This window comes from Gopherus evgoodei, chromosome 9 (genome assembly GCF_007399415.2).
Source record: "Gopherus evgoodei ecotype Sinaloan lineage chromosome 9, rGopEvg1_v1.p, whole genome shotgun sequence".
NCBI lineage: Eukaryota > Metazoa > Chordata > Testudines > Testudinidae > Gopherus > Gopherus evgoodei.
In genome coordinates, this window is record NC_044330.1 from 358,152 (window position 1) to 378,498 (window position 20,347).

Sequence of the window (20,347 nt, forward strand, 5' to 3'; positions counted from 1 at the left end):
TTTAAATATTTTAGTTTAAAAACAATTTGAAACAAAAACAAACCTGATTTTAAAAAACTTAAATGATTAACTAAATTCAAAAATTCATAGGCTTGTTTTGTTAAAATATTCTCTGTTTGCTGTTGAAGAAAAAAAAATCCAGAATACATAACATCGTTTTAGTTAAATAAAACAATTTAAATGTCTAGTGATGTTCTCGTCTTAATATGGCCTGGCAAGAAAATCCTCCTAATACTAATGATGAACCTGTTGAATTGCAGATAGTTCACCCAATTACTTCATAAATATCTGCTTCAATTACCTTTGGTAAAAGAAATAACCAAACAATCATTCATTTTGCGATATAGCTGTAAAACTGATCTGAAAAGTTTTCAAAACAAATCACTTTAAAAATGTATAGTGTGTACCTTCTAAAAATGAAACCTACATCTATCTCTGAGTTGCGAAGAATATGTATTAAGGTTATAACAACCAACAAGAATCATGTGCCAGCAATGCCCCTCTGCCATGTACATTGGCCAAATCGTACAGTCTCTATGTAAACGACTAAATGGACGCAAACCGGACATTAGGAATGATAACATACAAAAGCCAGTAGGAAAACACTTCAGTCTCCCAGGACATTCTATAACTGATTTAAAAGTAGTCATACTTGAACAAAAAAACTTGAAAAACACACTTCAAAGCAGGGCTAGCTCCAGGCACCAACTTATCAAGCAGGTGCTAGGGGCGGACACTCCAGAGAGGGGCGGCAGGTCCAGGTATTCGGCGGCAATTCAGCGGAGGGTCCCTCACTCCTGGTCGGAGCAAAGGACCCCCCGCTGAATTGCCACAGTTTGCGATCATGGCCTTTTTTTTTTTTTCGTGCGCGCGCCGCTTGGGAGCAAAAAACCCCCGCTTCAAAGAGAAACTGCAGAACTAAAATTCATTTGCAAATGTAACACCATTAATTTGGGCTTGAATAGGGACTGGGAGTAGCTAGCTCACTACAAAAGCAACTTTCCCTTTCCTGGTATTTACACCTCTTCATCAATTATTGGGAGTAGACTACACCCACCCTGACTGAATTGGTCCTGACAACACTGGTTCTCCACTTGTAAGGTAACTCCCTTCTCTTCATGTGTCAATATAAAAATGCCTGCATCTGTAATTTTCACTCCATACATCTGAAGAAGTAGGTTTTTTACCGATGAAAGCTTATGCCCAAATAAATCGGTTAGTCTTTAAGGTGCTGCTGGATTCCTTGTTTTTTTTAACCAGCAAGAACGTGCTTTTATGTAGAAATCCATGATTAAATCGAGTCTTCCTAACTAGTGATTTAAAGCACAATTTAAATCAATTTGATTTAAATCAAATCCACCCCGCCTGTAGCTGTTTAATGATTAGCCAAGGGGACAGTGATGCTGGGATGGAGCAAGAAGAGGCCTGCTTCTGCCTCATACTGCCTTCTACAGGCCTCCTAGGCAGCCTGCTGGCCAATCCCACTCTTTGCCATTGCTTGTCTTCCAACAAGGAAAAGTTGCCAGTGGCTGACAGGTACAGTGATTTCAAATGGGATGTGGCTTATCCTTCCTGCCCCACAATTTGAGCTGGCCTCTTTTTAATTTCTTTCAGTAAGACCATGTAAGATCACACTTCCATAACCGACTGATACATTTGTTATAAAACTCCAACCTACTAAGAAGCTGTGAAACAGAATAAAGCCTCAGTCTTACAATGGGACCAACATGAATTCACCAGCAGGACTAGGGCTCACATTTCTAATACAGTAAAAATGACAATTCATACATAAAAGTTATATATTTTAACAGGCAGATACCAACATCAAAAATGATAAACGGCTGGCCTGTGAAACACCTACACAACAATGTAGGTTTTGCCATACTGGATCAGAACCATGGTTCATTTGTCCATTATCCTGCCTCTAACTGTACCCAGCACCAGAGGGGTGCAAGAAACACCACTTTAGGCAAATGTGAGATAATCTGCAGTCTGCATTAGATCTTCTAATCCCATTAGTTAAATATTGTCTTAAACCTTGAAGGCTGAGATTTACCAACTCTTCCAAAATCTACATTAGCATTGATAACAACAAATTGGATATTCTTTTTAGACATACAAATGTCAAATGTATTTTTCACCTGTATTTTGGCATGGCAGGCCAGTATTTACAGATGATGATAATTCTTTAATTACAAATGTATGCTACAGGATGTTTTCTTACAGAGTGAATTAAATAAACCAGTTGTTTTAAAACAGAAAACTTGAAAAACAAAGTCACCTGCACTTGAGTCATCAGCAAGCTCTGATCTGTGGATCCTGACAGGCCCAGTTCAGGTCTTTAGCACTTGAGCTACAAGAGTAATTGCTAGTCTGTATTTAGTTCAGCCATCAGAGGAGGGAAGGCGTGATACACAGCTTCCAACTGGGTGACACAACTGCTTGGGAGACAGCATAGCATACTATAGAGCATGTATCTTGGTTTCTAGCCTTGGCTCAGGGAGAAGATAGTGGGTTAGTGGTCAGAAATCAGATAATCGGAGAAGAAGTTTGGCCTAAGAGAGAAGATTTGAGTCTACCATATTAGATGCCTCTTGTGGAATCTGGGCCGTATGGGTGCAAATGGGAATTTTGCCAATGATTTCAATATGAACAGGATTTTCACCATTGGGTTCTAATCTTGACTGTGCCTACAGCAACTATATGTAACCTCTCTCAATGGGGTGACACAATTGCTTTCTAGGGTTGGGGTTAAGGATCTTGAAAATAATAAGATTGGTGAAGTGCATGGGAAAAAAAAAACACTGTCAGAGATTTTGAACTCATGGGCGCCTGTTTCCGAGCTCAATGAACTTTCCTCCAGACATCTCTTTCCCTCTCAAAGTGAATATGTTACATCATCACTGCTAAATATAGCAGATGCAGCTTGATTTCTTTTCAGTTACTGAGAAAAAGTTAAAACTCATGTCACAGATAAATACCTTCAATATAAATTATTCTGTATTATTCAGCACACAAGGAGCAACATGTTGAGCATTGCATAGATATCAGAGTGATAGATTTCTTGCAAAGGATACCTTCTCCTCCCCATCAAAAACCAAATCCTAAGAAAAACTTTGAAAAAGGGTCAATTTAAAATTACTATTTCTTTCGGTATCATCCCAATTTTCATCAAACCACTATGAAAAATTAAAATAGTACACAAAGTTTATGATGTTTCATTTTTTTTGTCATTCTGAGATTTTCATAAAGGCTTAAAGCTCTTGTTAAACTGAAAACTTCTGACTTGACTAACTCTGCAGTCATGACCAACAACTCCATAAGAAACAGTATTACTTTTTACTTCTTAATTTGTAGATGTCATAGCAGTTAAAGGAAATGAAGCATGATTAAACCCACTTTTAACGGCGGCACAAAGAGGTTGAGTGACATTCACAAAGTGAGAGTTGGGAATAGAACCCACGTCTCCTGTCTTCAGCCATGTGCTCTAACCCGGAGGCTGCAAATATCTCTTACTAATATGTAATAATCTAGTGTAGAGCTGACTGGCATACTCTTCTCATAAAAACACTTTGGAGGAGTGTATGAGGGACCATTAAATTGAGATGAGACACTACTTAATTTGTGCATGAGTATAAATACAACCACTATTTCAATGGCAGATATCTCAGACTGAACAAATACCATGAAATATACCTCCGTTTGCTTGGAATCACTCCAGTTTCATCACTTTCTCCATCTGGTGTCACCTGCCGTGCCTGCCACCACTCATCATCAGAAGCATTAATGACATGGAGGATGTCGCCAAATTTGAAGTTCAGTCCCTGGCTGGGAAGGCCACTGTCTTTAGTCTTGTCGTAGTCAAAGAGAGCTCTAAATCCAGAAAAAAATCATTAAGTATAGAGGACTGGCAGGCACAAAACAGACATGTCTGAAGAAACCTCATATTTTCCAATAAACAAATCATCCAGAAGAGCCCATTTTAAATTACTTTTTTGGTTTTGAGTATCTTTAAAACACAGGAGTACTGAATTATTGTAAATTTGTACTGAATGCAGAATGTTTGGTTGGCCCTGTACTGAGTCATAGTAGTTGCTCTCAAAGAAGTCACTTAACATAGATATGGATAGAACAGCTTAATCACAAGTCTCATGATGCTTGGTGTTTTATTTAAAGCCACAACCCTGGAGCCAAGTGAGTAAGTGAAAACCTGAGCTTTCGTTAAAAAGAAAAGCTCCTAGAACTTGTGACTGTGAAGAAAAAGGTTGAAAATATGACCTGAGTACAACCTAAAGGCTCAAACACCAAAAATCAGATTAGAAGAACCACAATATTTGTCTTAAATCTCATTATTTTTAAAGTTAATATCTCAATTTTCTGAAGCCAGACTCATGATTTTTGAATGCATGGGGTTGGCAATTCTGATGCATGGTCTATTTGGGGGAGTCTTATCACCTCTCTGGTGGCACTTTGCATAAATTCATGCATTTTAAGGCTAGAGGGGATTATGATCAACTAGTCTTGAGTTCCTTCAATACACTGGGCAAAATACCTCACTCAGTGATTTTTAAAGTAAGTTCATAATTTTAGTTTGAGCTATAGCATATCTTTTAATAAGATATCTAATCCTGATTTAAAGACGTCAGGTGATGGAGAATCCATAACATCCCTACGTAAGTGTGACCAGAGACCTCCAGGTGACAACAGGCAGAGGCTCAGGGGTCCATAGGGCTTTGCATAGATAACTAGGGTCTGATAGCTTCATGGCAGTTCACAAAAGGGTGGCATATGAGATCTCTACCAAGGGCCAGTAGCCCACTGATTGTCATAATTATTGCAAGATGTTTCTAAGGGAAATACTTTAAGAGAGATATAGAATGTAAAATATTAGGTTCCAACCCTGTTGAAGTAAAGTTTGTCACCTGAGTCAAGGCAAGCCTCATGGCTAACTCAATCAACATACAGAAAAATGAACATCCATGGAGACAGGCTATGTTTACTAACTGGACTGTTTACAAAGACAAAGGAACCCCAAGATAAGTCTTGGAAGAGGGTTAAGAGACAATAGCCTATAACTGCATAAAAAAAGTGGACAGGGGGCAAGATTTTATCCTTCACCCAGGAGGCAAGCTAACAGTGTGGCTGTCCCATGAAAAAAGGGCCACAGACAACCTGTCTATGAAGCGCTGGTGAGAAATACTTCAGTAGACATGAGAGTATTTTGTTAATTAAGTCTAGGCTTTAGAATGCATGTTATGATTTTATTTAATAGATAACCATTTGTTTCCAATACTTCTACCTGCTATTACTTGAATCTCTATGCTTTGTTAAATAAATCTGTATTAAGCAAACCAAAGTGCTCTGTGTTAAGAGGAGCGGTTATCTGAGGTGGAACGGGTCAGCTGGGGTATACTGTTTCTTTGGAGGCAGCGAATCTGTGAGTGTCCACCGGATCCGGGACTGGGCACTCCAGTTTGATGCTCAGATAGCTTGGAGGTTAGAGTGTGTCTCCTGCTAACTTGTAGGGAGACAACTGGGCCTTTGTAGCCTAGAGGGGACTGCTCATGTTGCCAGTGGCTTGTGGAGATGGAGAGCAGAACCCTAGCAGACACAGAGAAGGCTTCCTCACACTAAGGGCAGATGCTACTAAGGTGCTTCCCAACCCTGGGTACCCCTTGTGAAGCACCCCTGTAAGCTGATGAGAAGGTTCATTATACCTTATTTCTAGTCTGAATTTTTCAGCTTCAGCTTCCAATCACTGGATCACATAATGCCTTTTTCTGTTACATTACAGGGTCATAGTTACCAAACTGCATGTTCAACTGGTTATCTGCTGTGACTCAAGTCCTTTTGAGTCGCTCTTTACAAGGGTACATTCCCATAAGTGTGACCTATATTCCTTGTTCCTGGACTTCCATTTGGCTTTGTTAAAATGCATGTTGTTCAGATACGCCCAACTTACTAACTGATCCAGGTTGGTCTGTATAATGACTTGGCCTCTTCAATATTTACCACTCTACCCATGTTTGTATCATCTACAGATTTTACCAGCACTGATTTTATATTTTATTCCAGATCACTCATAAGAATATTAAATACCATGGGCCAAGAACAGATACCTCTAGGACCCCACCACCAACATCATCACTGGATGACTACTCTCCATTCATAATTACTTTATGAGATCAATCAGTTAACAAATTTAAAATCTATTAATATGCACTACATTGATTTTGTATTATGCTAATTTTACATACTGTGACAGACCCAAACGAGTGGGATACAGGAGTCTGGTAGAGGGCAAATATACTGGTCTCTGGATGAGTGGTTTTCTGTTCCCTGAGTGACCAGAGCAGGGGCTGCACTAGAGTAACCAGGAACCTGCTAGAACCAATTAAGGCAGACAGGCTGATTAGAACACCTGCAGCCAATCAAGGCAGGCTAACCAGGGCACCTGGGTTTAAAAAGGAGCTCACTCCAGTCAGGCAGTGGGGAGCCAGAGGAGAGGAAGTGTATGAGAGGAGCTGAGAGCAAGAGGCACAAGGAGCTGAAGGTGAGAGGCTGTGCTGCTGGAGGACTAAGGAGTACAAGCGTTATCAGACACCAGGAGGAAGGTCCTGTGCTGAGGAGAAAGAAGGTGTTTGGAGGAGGCCATGGAGAAGTAGCCCTGGGAGTTGTAGCTGTCATGCAGCTGTTACAGGAGGCACTATAGACAGCTGCAATCCACAGGGCCCTGGGCTGGAACCCGGAGTAGAGGGCGGGCCCGGGTTCCCCCTAAACCTCCCAACTCCTGATCAGACACAGGAGGAGTTGACCCAGACTGTGGGGAAGATCACTTAGGTGAGCAAATCTGCCTATATATCAACTTTATATATAAATAAAAGAATGTTATGGAGGACAAAGCCAAATGCCTTACAGAAGTATAGGTATATTATGTCCACAAAGAGTGTACTTTCCATAAACCCATGTAGATGGGGTACTGGCATACATCAATATGGCATTAATATTACTATCTTTTAATTCTGTACTGACAGCATTCCATACCAGCCTTTCCGTGACTTTTCCTAGTACCGAAGGCAGGCTAACCAGACTAAAAGTTTCTTGGATCATCCCAATTTCCCTTTTAAATTGGCACAACACTGGCTTTTATCCAGTTCTCCAGAACTTCATGATTGTTCCAAGATTTGTTTAAAAAAAAATCAACCTTAATTGTTCAGAGAGCTCCTCAGCCAATTTTCTTAATAATCATCAGTGTAAGTTATCCAGTCTTGTGGATTTAAAAATGTTTAACTATAACAGTTACTTTATTATTTATTGTTTGTATTACCACAGTGCATAAGAGCCCAGTCATGGACCAGGAGCGGTACAAATATAGAATGAAAAAGACAGTCCCCTACCCCAAAGAGTTTACAATCTAAGCTTAATATCATCCTTAATGACTGACAGAAAAGAAAGCATTTCCTTATCGCTATAATATATGAACACATCCTCCTCCTTCTGAGCTCAAAACAGAAACACTTGTTCAATAATTCCGCATTTTTAACATCACGATTGAGTCTAGTATCAGACCTATACCACTGCTAGGATTTTGTTTGTTCCCAATCTATGTAAATTATTCCTTCTTGATGTTGTTAATCCTACTGACCACTGATTTTTTCACCGATATCTTTAGCTTCCCTTATTAACTGTAAGCATTTTTAACTGCTGATTTGTACTCATTGCTATCAGCATCCTTATTTTCCCATTTGTTATATATATAATTTTTTATAGTTAATTGTCGCTGCCCTGATTTATTTTTTAACCAAAGACTTAAGAACTATGGGATTTTTGGATATGTAATTAAACATTTTTAATTTCCAATTACCATTCACATTTTTATGTTTAAATATTTCCTCCTTTTGAATTTTGCTCAAAATTGATTTCACCTGTGGAAATTTGGCTTTAAGCACCAAATGTAGATGTTACTGGTCAGGACTATATTCTGTTTGCTCATAGAAAATGAAATTAGATTGTGATCACTTGCACCTAGGAAGTATAAATTTTTCATTTAGAGATCAATTTATCTGTATCCAACAGAATAACCATGTTGACTCTACACATAATTCTTTATTGGGAAAGATATATAACTCAGTACTATCAACTATAAAGAAAAATGTGCACATATTGTTATGGTTTATATATTTGTAAATATTTACTGTGCTGATATATTTCATGTCCATGTTTCTAATATTTAATATTAAACTGAGGCTTTAAGCTTTAAGTGGAGTTTTCAGCCTTATTGTTTTGTTGAAATGCAGTCAGCTTTAAAACAAGATCTTTCACTTTAATTCCACTGTGTACCTTTGGATATATAACTCAAGACACCTCAAATTAAAGCAAATTCTTTTGCCAAAAGATGCTATATATTTTTGCAACAACTGAACAAGCCAGATTCTTAATTCTGAAATAGCTCAGCGATTGTACAAATAACTTTTGAAAATTATAAATTATGGAATTATAAACCTACACATTCATTCCTCGAACTCTACTTTGCATAACTTTGTTGTTGTTGGAGAACACTGCACACATGTTCTTTTACTGTTTCACTGTCTTAAAATTAAATTGCCTCTATTCCATTATATACTTCCTAAAATGAACGATTTATTTTACATGTATTTTGATGTGATTATTTCAATGCATGATGAAAAACTACTTAGCGTGTAAGAGTTCCTGTGAGTGTTAGCCATAATTTCTACCAGCATCTCTTTTAACTTCTAAGCTTTAGCTTTATTATACAATTATGCTCTCTAGCAGCCCTGAGCTGGTAACAGGATTAAAGAGGAGTAAAATGTCAAGAGACAGTAAACAATCAGTGACAGATAATGTCAGCCAACCAGTAAATAAGAACAAAGAGAAAGCTTCTTTCTACCTATTCTTGGCATCTGAGAACAGACCATCAACTTTCCCCAAAATCCCTATAAAAGAACAGGCTTTTCCTTCTATTTCAGCTTACATTATTAAAGAACATAAGACAGCATCAGAAATGGCAACTGACGCTCTTCCAACTAAGTTCATAGAAACTTTAGATTGCCATGCTTTGAACAACATAATTTATCCAAGTTTTTAATGAAGTTTTCAATGGGAAAGTGTATAATGGAAAGCTGCAAGTGGATGGTGCCGATTTTCTTAAATACCCATTTAATCTATCTAGTTCCATTCCTTTTCAGTATTGCAGGTTACTTCTCCTTAAGAATTGCTGCTCTTAGGCTATTTTTGCTGAGGAACAATCAGTGGGAGCCTATTTTCTGAGTCCTGCATTAGCCAGGAGAAAGTGACTATATGCCTTCTCTCATTAAATAAGAATCCAGCTTATACTTAGGGACTACGTGGGTAGACCCAGCTATGAGGGAGCATGCAACTATACCTAGGAAGGAACTGTAGGGTCCTTCTATGCATACCTCCCCACCCATTAGTGCCAGGATCCCTTCCCTTCCCCACCAGATTTAGCTAGTATTTCTCATTAGTATTTCAAAGTTGCAAACTTTCCTACCACTCTGAGATGTAACCATTGTCTAGTCTCATTCAAGTATGCTGCAGACCAGTGGTTTTCAACCTTTTTCCATTTGTAACCCCCTAAAAATTTTTGAATGGAGGTGCAGACCCCTTTGGAAATCTTAGACACAGTCTGCGGACCCAGGGGTCTATGAACCACAGGTTGAAAACCACTGGTGTAGACAAACCTGCATTTTTTAATGATGACCAGGCTTTCCTTTTCCCAAGGCTGATGATAGGTAATATAATGCAAGCTAATGTGACTGTGATGAAAATTTGGGTATTAGTATGGGAACCAAGGTGCACACATTCAGTCAGTCAATCGGAACTATGAAGCCATCTTTACAGGGTCTACCATTTGAATAAAAATCAGTATGTCTTCAGTCAATGTAAGCATTTTCAGTGTATCCTCAAATCAAGCTTATTTTTAGTATGGATTTGAACTACATTACCTATAAATACGAATGTCCTAAAAGTAGTGTAAGTCAATTAATGCAAAGAAGATCTTGTCTAAAAGTTAATACCAACTGCTCTTATTCCAAAGTAGCTAGTCACTGCTCTGCTGGCTTATTTATTGTCTTTCTGTGTTAGAAAAGCCAACCAATAACCAACACTACCCCCCAAAATTCATAAAACTAATCCTATATTAATTTCTCAAAGCCAAACAAGGTCCTGATCCTGCACCACCTGAAGGGAAAAATAACAGAAAAATAACTTGAAAAATTAATTCTCTGTTGACCAAAAAAACCCTTTGACTTCAATACGAGCAAGGGGAGTCTTTATTTACAACCGACATTTAAAAATATCTTTACAGTGGTGAGCATAATGTAGTAAAATCTCATTCTATTGGCAAGATAGAAAGGTAAGTGTCATTTGATTTGCAAAAATCTACAGAATCATAATTTCAATGGTGTCACCCTCTGCAGCAGGGCTAGGGGGGACTCGCTGGTTCCTACTCTGGGCTCCCAGTTCCAGGTCCTCCGGATGGTGGAAATTTTAATACAATGTCGTTGAAAATGGGTTGAGTTGGTTATCTTTGAGAGCCCTTTCTCCCACAAACCCAATGGTACCAAACATGACAAACCTAGATTATGTAGATAGGTATTTAAGAAAATGTTTAAATATAAACTTTTAAAAATTATAATTTAACATAAGGATGAATTGCTTACATAAAATATATTGATCTTTGGTAATTTTAGGAAAGTTAGCTTTGACATGTAGGACTGAAAACATTTGTTCATCAAAGTCATAATGAGCGTTGTCTCCATCTAGGGCACCAATTGCTAGACACACTGTGACAGCGACCCTTGTCCGTGCTGCACTAGCACATCTCCAAACGATTAGGGTGCTGTCCAAACATTTGGAGGGTGGTGAACATCAGGTCTTTGCACATGAGTTTTGATTAGCTGAAGGACTGATTTGGGAATGCATGGTATTTCACATATAGTGTGACCAGTCCATCCTCCAAGACCCATCCTTGACCAATAAGGGAGGAATGCTTTGGCTGTGCTCAATCATCCCAGAGTCATTCTACTGCTTGACAATTTGCTGTCTTGATAGCAGGTATAAATGCATCGCTTGTCAGTGGCAAATCTTCTCTGCTTCTTGGAAAACATCCACCATCATAGCTCTGAAAGTGTTGTAATGTTAGTCTTCAAATAGTAAACTCAGCACATGAACACTTCCAGTGCAGTTATGACCTCATCAGTGACTGTCTCAGCTGTGATAGACCCAGGCCAGTTGGGTACAACAAAGTGGTAGAAGGAAGATTATACTGGCCACTGGATTAGCAGTTTTCTGTTCCCTGACTGATAAGACATGTGGCTGCTCCAGACTAATGAGAACACCTGACTCCAATTAACCTGCAAAGAGTCAGGTGAGGCCATTGAGGTAATGTGAGCACATGACTCTAATTAAGGCCCTTTTGATACTATAAAAGGGCTCACTCCAGTCAGGCTAGGGAGAGCCAGGGAGCCAGAGAAGAGAAAGTGCAGCTGAAGGGCTAGTTAATGAAGATACCTTCAAGTCATTGTAAGGGCGCCCTAAGGTAAGGGGAAAAGGGAAGAGCAGGAGAGCTGTGAGGAAGTGGCCCAGAGAAATGTAGCAACTTTGGCAGTGAAAGGTCGGTTGCCCACAGCTGCTACCATTAAGGTCCCTGGTCCGGAACCCGGAGTAGAGGGTGGGTCCGGGTCCCCCCACCTCAACCTGCCACTACAGAAACACCTCCTGGGAAGGGAAGACAGGCCCCTGTCAGGAATGAAAAGGGCTCAGTAGACTGTAACTCTGGCCCTAGAGACAGAAGGGCTACATGGAGAGTCATAGTGAGCCACTGAGGCTAGCATGAACCAGGGGGACAAGGTTGGAGCTCTGCTACACAGCCATTTCAAGCACTTTCAGAGTGAGGAGAGACTTTCATTAAAAATAACCATGACAAAATCTTAATCTTACAAATGAGTGTAGACAGTCAAGTCCTTGCTTAGCAAACACAGGGTCTGCTAACTTGAATTCTGCTAACTCTGGGCTTACATGCAAAGTTCCTGCATTTAAATACCACAGATTGCATAGGTCTGATGATTTTGAGGGCTGGAGTGAAAGTAGAGACACAACACGAACAGATGACATTTGCGGCATTATCGCTGACAACTTAATATTCTTGAAAGCTATCAGTGACTTGATGATAAGACTGTAATTCAGTCCCAAATTTTTCATTCCATACTTTATACACTTCCTCGGTGGAGCAAGAGGGTGAAAAGATGGAGCTCAGATGGAAGCATGGAGCTAATGAAAACAGTTTTTGAGAAGGATATAGGATATCTCTCTCCTCTCAAAACACATAGATCGAAACAGGGGCATGTAACAATGTACTGAAGACAGTAACTGAGTGTATTTGAATGTGCCATGTGAACAGTCAGAATGTCAGATGTGCAAATTAATGTGTGTATTGTCCTTCTAACAACTGTTTGTCAATATCGCTACTGATCATATTTTGGGAGCTGTACAATTAAGGGCTTATCTACATAGTGCATTGGTCCACACTAGAGAAGTGAAAATTCTAATGTGCACTAGAGCTTGCTGCACTCTAACTGGCCTATTTGGGCCCTGCATGCCTGGATTAAAAGTTCCCCAGCATACATTAATGTAGTACTGTTTAACATGGAACTACATCAACGTGAACTAGGGAGCTTTAAGTGTCCAACTACAGGGTCCACATGGGCCAGTCAGTGTGCAGCACACTAGTCTGTGCTAGAATACATTCCCCTTTAGTGTAGCATAAAGCACCATGTAAACAAGTCCTGTTACATTTTCACCCAAATGCAATCTGTTTCCCAACCTTAAATTATTTCTTTTCTCTCACAAATATTTTACGTTACTGACAGCCTATTTAGGAAAGGTACAATCTTTCAGTGATCCAAGAAGTAGATTTGGGTTTTTTGTTAGCTTGCTATTTGTCTTAACTACTTAAAAATCGAATTCATCACCATTGAAAATTATTACAAATGATTAGCCTTTTTGTAAACTCTCAATTATCTTTTTGTCAGGGACTGTGGGTCTTGAAGTCAGGTCCACATGGCTCTTAGAAGCTAGTAAGTTCCAATCTGCTAACTGTTGTCAAAACAGAAGCTGAACTCCAACAGAAGACTCTTGTCTTGGAATCTGATTGGCAGAATGCTGGGGTCCTCGTTGGTCCACAGTTTCTATATAAATCCATGCAACTGGGATCTGACTGCTTCTCCTGAAACACCTGCTCCTGTTCCTGCACCATGTTACTGATTTCCTGGTAACCTGACCTTGCCTGCCTCCTGACACCTGACTCATGGGTTTGCCTTCTGGCTTGCCTTGGATTCTGACCTCCTAGTATCTGACCAAGCCTAACTCCTGTTCTGACCACTAGATCAGACTGCCCATGTCCTGGTCATGACACTTTTAGAGTTTAATAGCTTTACACATTTTTTAAATTTTATATACAACTTTAAATTCTGTCGATTTTTCCATTAAGTAATTTCATTCCTTTATTTTATATCTGAAAACAGAAATTACAATTTCTTTCAAAGTTTAGCGTACTCCTTTTCAGTCTGGTACAATGTGGGGATGGAAAAGTTCCTCACCCAGCAATCACTGTAATGTTTAGGCACCATCTCAAGATTCTAAGCAGCAAGTAATGGTGTTTTACTGATAGGTCAAACCTGGACTTGCCCTTAAAAACGAGAGAGTCTATTCCTGCCTCAGATCCACAGGTAAATCCATCACTCTCAAACTTGGGTTTTTCCTCATTGTTAGTACAATATTGTAAATTAAATAATTTATATCAGAAATACTAAATTCAGAAACTGCAGTTATTACAAATGTACCAACAGTCTGATGAAAATAATCCACCAGTTAGTACTTCCTACATTACTAATCACTTTCAATCTTAGTCACTGTATCATATTAGGTTCTGTATCTGGCCTTAGGCAGGGTGAGAGGGATCAACAAAGGCACGTACGTATTTATTTACATTTAAAACTCCACACCAGAGAACATGCATCCAGAGCTCACAGTAGCCCTCTAAAATTTAAAAGCACAACATAGAAGACTTTGTCGACAATATATAACAATCAGAGCAGCAGCTGCCTTATCTGCCTCCATCCTTCAACAATCTCTCTTGCTAATCAGCAGTTGGGCAGATACATCCGAATTTAAACTGAATGAAACGTAGACTATTAAAAATAATAATTCTACAGTCAATATCAAAACATACTTAACTTGTTAATGACATTGCTCTGCTGGTCATAATCCAAGAAACATGCCATCAGCCCACATTTTAGTAAGGACACAGAAATATGGAACAATTGATGGAAAGAAATTATTTTGAACAAAATCAATAAAACGGGAATCATTTAGATCAATCAACTTCAAGAACAAATTACTAGTGGCCTTTTTCTAAAGTGAAAAGTTTGAATTAGATTAAAAAACTCTGTTGCAGTTGCTACTAGTTAAAACATACACATAGGCCAATGGCAAACCTGGAATGGGTAAACACGAGAAATTGTTTCATCACATTTTTTCCAACATTTTTTGCTATTTGTTGAAATTCAAATGTTCTTTGAGATCATGTCAATTTTGGCTAAATTTTGCTGGAAGCCAGGCAGAGTTCCATTGGAAACATACCTGGCTTCTTTCTAGTTGACTTGCCCAGCTCCTCAGGCAGCAGGGGAACCCACGCTTCCAGGCTCGTAACTCCTCAGCCTGCCTGGCTCCCAGGCTCCCCAACTCTGAGGTGGCCTGCTCACTCCATCTCCCCACCCTCTGTCGCTTGCTCATTTTCACCAGGCTGGGGCAGGAGGTTGGGTTGTGTGAGGGGGTGAGGGCTCTGGCATGGGGTGTGGGTTCCAGAGTGGGACCAGAAATGAGGGGTTCAGGGTTTGGAAGGGGGCTCTTGGCTGGGGTTCAGGAGGGGGTGAGGGCTCTGGGGTGGGGCTAGGGCTCAGGTGTTTGGGGTGCAGAAGGGGGCTCTGGGATGGAGCCGAGGGGTTCAGAGTGTGGGAGGGGGCTCTGGACTGAGGCAGGGGATTGTTGTGTGGGAGGGGGTATGGGCTCTGGGTGTGGGCTCCAGGATGAGGCCAGAAATGAGGGGTACAGGGTTCTGGGCTGGGAAAAGGGTTGGGTGCATGTGGGGAGGTGAGGGCTCCTTCTGGAAGTCTGGGCTCTGGAGATGAGGGGTTTGGAGTGTGGGAGGAGGTTCTGAGCTGGGGCAAGAGGCTGGAGTGTGGGAGGGGAGCGGGGCTCCAGGAGGGAGTTTGGGTGCGGTGGGGGGCTCAGCGCTGTGGCAGAGGGTTGGGGCACAGGAGGGGGTGCAGGCCCCAGGAGGGAGTTTGAGTGTGCGAGGGGGCTCAGGGCTGGGGATTGGGATGCAGGCTCCGGACAGCACTTACCTCAGAAGGCTCCCTGCAAATGGCGACACGTCCCTCTGGCTCCTAGGCAGAAGCATGGCCAGATGGCTCTGTGCGCTGCCACCGCTTGCAAGTGCCGCCCCGCAGCTCCTGCTGGCCACGGTCAAAGGGAGCTGTGGAACCAGTGCTGGGGCAGAGCCCCCCCGGCCACACCTCTGCGTAGGGGCCACAGGTGCATGTCGCTGCTTCAGAGGAGCGGTGCGGAACCAGGTAAGGAACCTGTCAGCCCAGCGCCAACTCGACTTTTAATGGCTGGGGTAGCCCAACCAAGCAGATTATACCCTATGGCGTGCAGAAGAGCTGGGAGGAGAACGATAATTCTGTTTAAGGAGAATTTCAAATTTTTTGTTTTTATTCTGACTTGGAACGAAACTAAATTTGGAGAACTTGAAATTCTCTGTGAAATGGAATTAGTGTTCTCCATCCAGTTCTAGTCAATATCATGGACAAATGTCTCTTCTAGAACTAATAGCCAACACTAAAAGCTCCGCTTCAATCATTTACAAATAACTACATGCATCAGTTAAATGTAAATTATATAAATAAATAAGTGTATGACAGAGATTTGAGGCACAGCATAAATGACAAAACCCAGAAGAATGTATGTGTATGAACATAAGTAGGTTTTATTCTAAATCAGGCTACAGCTAACCCAGCAAAAGAAAACTATTTAGAATTTACTGGGCTTAACTGTATGATGAAGGTTGAATATTAAATTCAATGAGACACATAGCTTATGGAAATACCTATATGTATATTTTTTATTCAAGGGGAAAATATATTAGAAGGATAACCACGTTATTCAGTACACACTTGTTCTTAGAATTTAGGACCTTAATCCATGAAAGTTTAAATTCTGTACTAATATGAACAAAGAATAAGATTCATTTTCAATTTAGGGCTAGTCTAATTGCAAAAAAGTTAATCCTACAGAAGCAGATGCCAACTACATATATTAAAATAATAGATTGGCATATAAGGCCAAAGAAATACAGCAAATCTAGAAAACATACAATTATAAATATATGAGGGAAAATGACCCAAATTCCATATCTGGTCTTGTTTCTTGCAAATGTGTAATTAAATATATAATTAAAAGTAGCACTTCTCATTAGTGAAAAATATTCTACTATTACTGTTCCCACTATAAGTCTATTCAATCCATATTCCATCTTGCTCATGTATACATATATTTCATCCTCATAATTATTTTCTCTTGTTTATAGTTATCTGTTTTTTCTTACCCTTCATCTTTTTCTCACTATATGTTTATCATAATCACATTTTTACGGTACCCACAGTCTCAATAACACAAACTTACAGGTGTCACAGTAATTAAAAGTAGGAGATTCTTGGATACCTATTCCTTATGTTTTGCTATCCATCAATTTCCACTAATTCTTTTAATTTTTTTTTTTGGTAAATATTGTCACATTCTACTGAACTAAGGCAAGATCTACATAGTGTTTCTATTAGTGTAACTATTTCATAGTTGTATTGTTATAGATTTTAGTGTGGATGCAGTTATACTGGTATAAAGTTGATCCTTGCATGTTTAAACAGGGGAATCTGAAGTAGAAGTAGGGAGAGGTTATATTACCTCTGTATTTGGCACTTGTGTGACTGCTACTGGAATACTGTATCCAGTTCCAGTGTCCACAATTCAAAACTGATGTTGATAAATTGGAGAGCCATGAGAACGAAGAATTGGAAAACGTGTCCTGCTGTGAAAGACGAGAGGAGCTCAGTCTGTTTAGTTTAATGAAGAGAAGGTTGAGGGATGATTTGATTCAGACTTGAACAGATCTATAAGTATCTACACATGGGGCAAAGAAACTTTAGAATGAGAGGTTCTTCAGCCTATCTGACAAAGGTATAATAGGATCCAATGTCTGGAAGTTGAACCTAGACAAATTCAGAGTAGAAGTAACTTGCAGATTTTTGAGAGAGGATAACTTAACCATTTCAACAATTTACAAAGGGAAATAGTGAACTTCTCATAACTGGAAAGTCAAGACAGGATGTTTCTCTAAACACATCCTTTAGTTCAAACAGTAATTAATTTAGGAAAGTCCTAGATGGCCTTAATATCTAGCAACCTATAAATATACAGGGGTTTTGAACACATGGTAAATAAACAGTGTGGTTCTGCTTCAAGACGGTGGGAAAGGAAAGATGGGTGGTAGGAGTCCTTGCAGAAGGTCTGCATTTCCTGGGTACCATGGAGATGTACTCTACAAAGGCTTCATCTGCAGCACTGCTGAAGCAGAGATATGAAATCTGGAAGGGTTGATAGACCCAAGACTGCATGGAGTCATCAAAGATTTTTCCCCCATCAAAGACTAACAGAGCATACATTGCATTATTGCTGTGATCGGGCTCTCATGCTGCTCCAAAGCCTGAGAAAGAGTATTTATTTTCTCAAACATGGTGGAAGTAAAATATATCTTGGAATTTTCAGTTACATATTTCTTTATTATTCTGAACTTATAAATCCAAGTCAAGAGTCAAAACAATTGGTGGTAGTGAATTTGGACTTGTGTAATATTTTCTTTAATTAAGGTACCTTTTCTGAGACAATTTAGGGACACAGCTGTTTTGGAACCAAAGATTTAGAAAACCTCATTCTCCATCCCAAACCCTACCTTGTCTGTTAATTCAGGTCTGCTCAGTAGTCTTACAATTTTGTCTAGCTCCATCCAGTTTTACATTTAAAGCCTGAATTTTATAAACAAATTTAACATATCCTCTAACACAATGGCTCTCAACCTTTCCAGATTACTGTAACCCTTCAGGAATCTGATTTGTTTTGTGTACACCCTAAGTTTTAACTCAACTTAAAAAAGTACTTGCTTACAAAATCAGACATAAAATACAAAAGTGTCACAGCACATCATTACAGAAAAATTCCTTACTTACTCATTTTTACCATACAGCTATCAAATAAATGAATTGAATATAAATATTGTACTTACATTTCAGTGTATATTATATGGAGCAGCATAACAAATCATTGTATGAAATTTTAGTTTGTACTGACTTCGCTAGTGCTTTTTATGTAGCCTCTTGTAAAACTAGGCAACTATCTAGATGAGTTGATGTACCTCCTGGAAGACCTCTGCATAACCCCAGGAGTACGTGGATGCCTGGTTAAGAACCACTGCTCTAAAAGAACTATTTTCTCAACAAAGTCTGACTGCATAAAGAGAGAACCATTTAGTGAAGAATTGGAAAGGATGAACTAGACAGAAGGAAGGACTGAGCCACTGGTGGATACAATACCAGAAAACAGAAAAGCAGCAGTCAGAATAACACTAAGGTTTTGTCAATTAGTCTTAATTATCTAATGTTGTAATAGTTAAGCCTTGCAAAAGACTCATGAAATTTTGCCAGTACAAACACAAAATGTACTTGCCTACACTTCACAATCATTATTGATGATAATGAAAAACTGGTTACATTTTATTCACCTGTTTAAAGTAAAATTGCCCTGGGCAAGCAGAAATTTGCTGTACTAGTCTAATATTGATATTTCACCCCTTACAAAATGAACAGGTCAAATAGTCTGATTTGTTTTTAGTGCATGCTTTTGTAACCAAAATTCTATAATTTGCATGTCATAGAGTATGATAAGCTGCTATGACAGTTCAGTTGCATATTAAGAATCTGCATTTCAGCAAAAAAACCACACATTTCCTAATAATTTGAAACTCTTTTCATGGTTCCATTTTCTTTTTGCATTTTTTGTGCTTCCTGTTCCATGTATACAAATTTACTGAAGATATTAGTAAAATATCTTGTAAAATAGCTTACTACCTTCAGTGCATTGGCTTCTTCTCCTGACTGCTATGGAAATTATTATGATACAACAAACTGTGAAACCACTAATATATAAACTTAAGATATAATTGAATCAGGCTGAAGGAACTATGTTACATGAAAACTGATTCTGAATGAGTTTTTATTCACATATCATAAGGAAAACAGTATTTTCAAAATATTCTCAATATGTAAGGTAAATAGAGAAATTACACCTTTTCCCCCCCCTCCTAAAAGGTAGCTGAGAAGGTGAAGACTATCATAGTTTTGCCAGGTATAACACATTTGCTTGATGTATATGGTTACATTTTTTTTGCAGGTGTATTTCATTTTCTGCAAATCAAATCTCATTGAAGTCTTTGTACATCTGCATTTTGTACAGTTTAATGAATAAATGGAACACCTGAATGCACACAAATTCAGAAGCAAAAGTATTTAAGCTTAAAGGCACATGTGTGAAATTTGGGAAGGAAAATCCTTACCTGACATATAGGGACCTCTTCTGGCTGGTCCGCAAAGATCCTGATCCTGAGCTAATGCTACTGTTCATCATCTGCTCCCGTAAGTCATGTATTTTAGCTTCAAAACGACTGTATTCTGCAACACAGGAAAAAAAAAATCACAGAATCATTTATCTTCCCAAAATATCAGCAATTAAGTTATTTGATAAGATGTTGAAAGCTTGATAAAACAAAGATTTATTTTTATCAAATTTTAAAATATAAATAAACCTTTTCAAATAAAATAATTAAAATGCTATTTTAACTACTAGTAGTTTTGTGCTATTACAATTATATGTTACACATGTTTGCATTAATAGGCGTTCTTTGAAATATAAAAAGTGATCATGAAAAATTCTTTTCAATAAGAAAAATATTTATGCTTTTCTAACGAATTGTGATTTTATCAGTTTACCAGAATTTGGATTCTAGAATTCCGAAAAAAAACAAATACATCTAAATATTCAGTTTACATAAAGATTACATGGGTGGTTTCAATGCACAGTAATTCAATATAATGTCTGTGGAATTTTGCTGTAAAGATAAGTGTTTTTATTTGAAACAAAA

The 20,347-nt window shown here is 38.9% G+C and overlaps 1 protein-coding gene across 35 annotated transcripts in view; it reads right to left on the reverse strand.

The window, feature by feature from the left end:
- DLG1 (discs large MAGUK scaffold protein 1) overlaps nt 1-20,347 on the reverse strand; it is a 395,120-nt gene that overhangs the window by 62,460 nt on the left and 312,313 nt on the right. For all 35 annotated transcript variants that reach the window (XM_030574808.1, XM_030574804.1, XM_030574802.1 and 32 more), the window contains 2 exons: nt 19,763-19,877; nt 3,697-3,873 (listed from right to left, as the gene is read on the reverse strand). In XM_030574808.1, the coding sequence (XP_030430668.1) occupies nt 3,697-3,873; nt 19,763-19,877 (292 nt within the window). The remainder of the gene's footprint in view (nt 1-3,696; nt 3,874-19,762; nt 19,878-20,347) is intronic.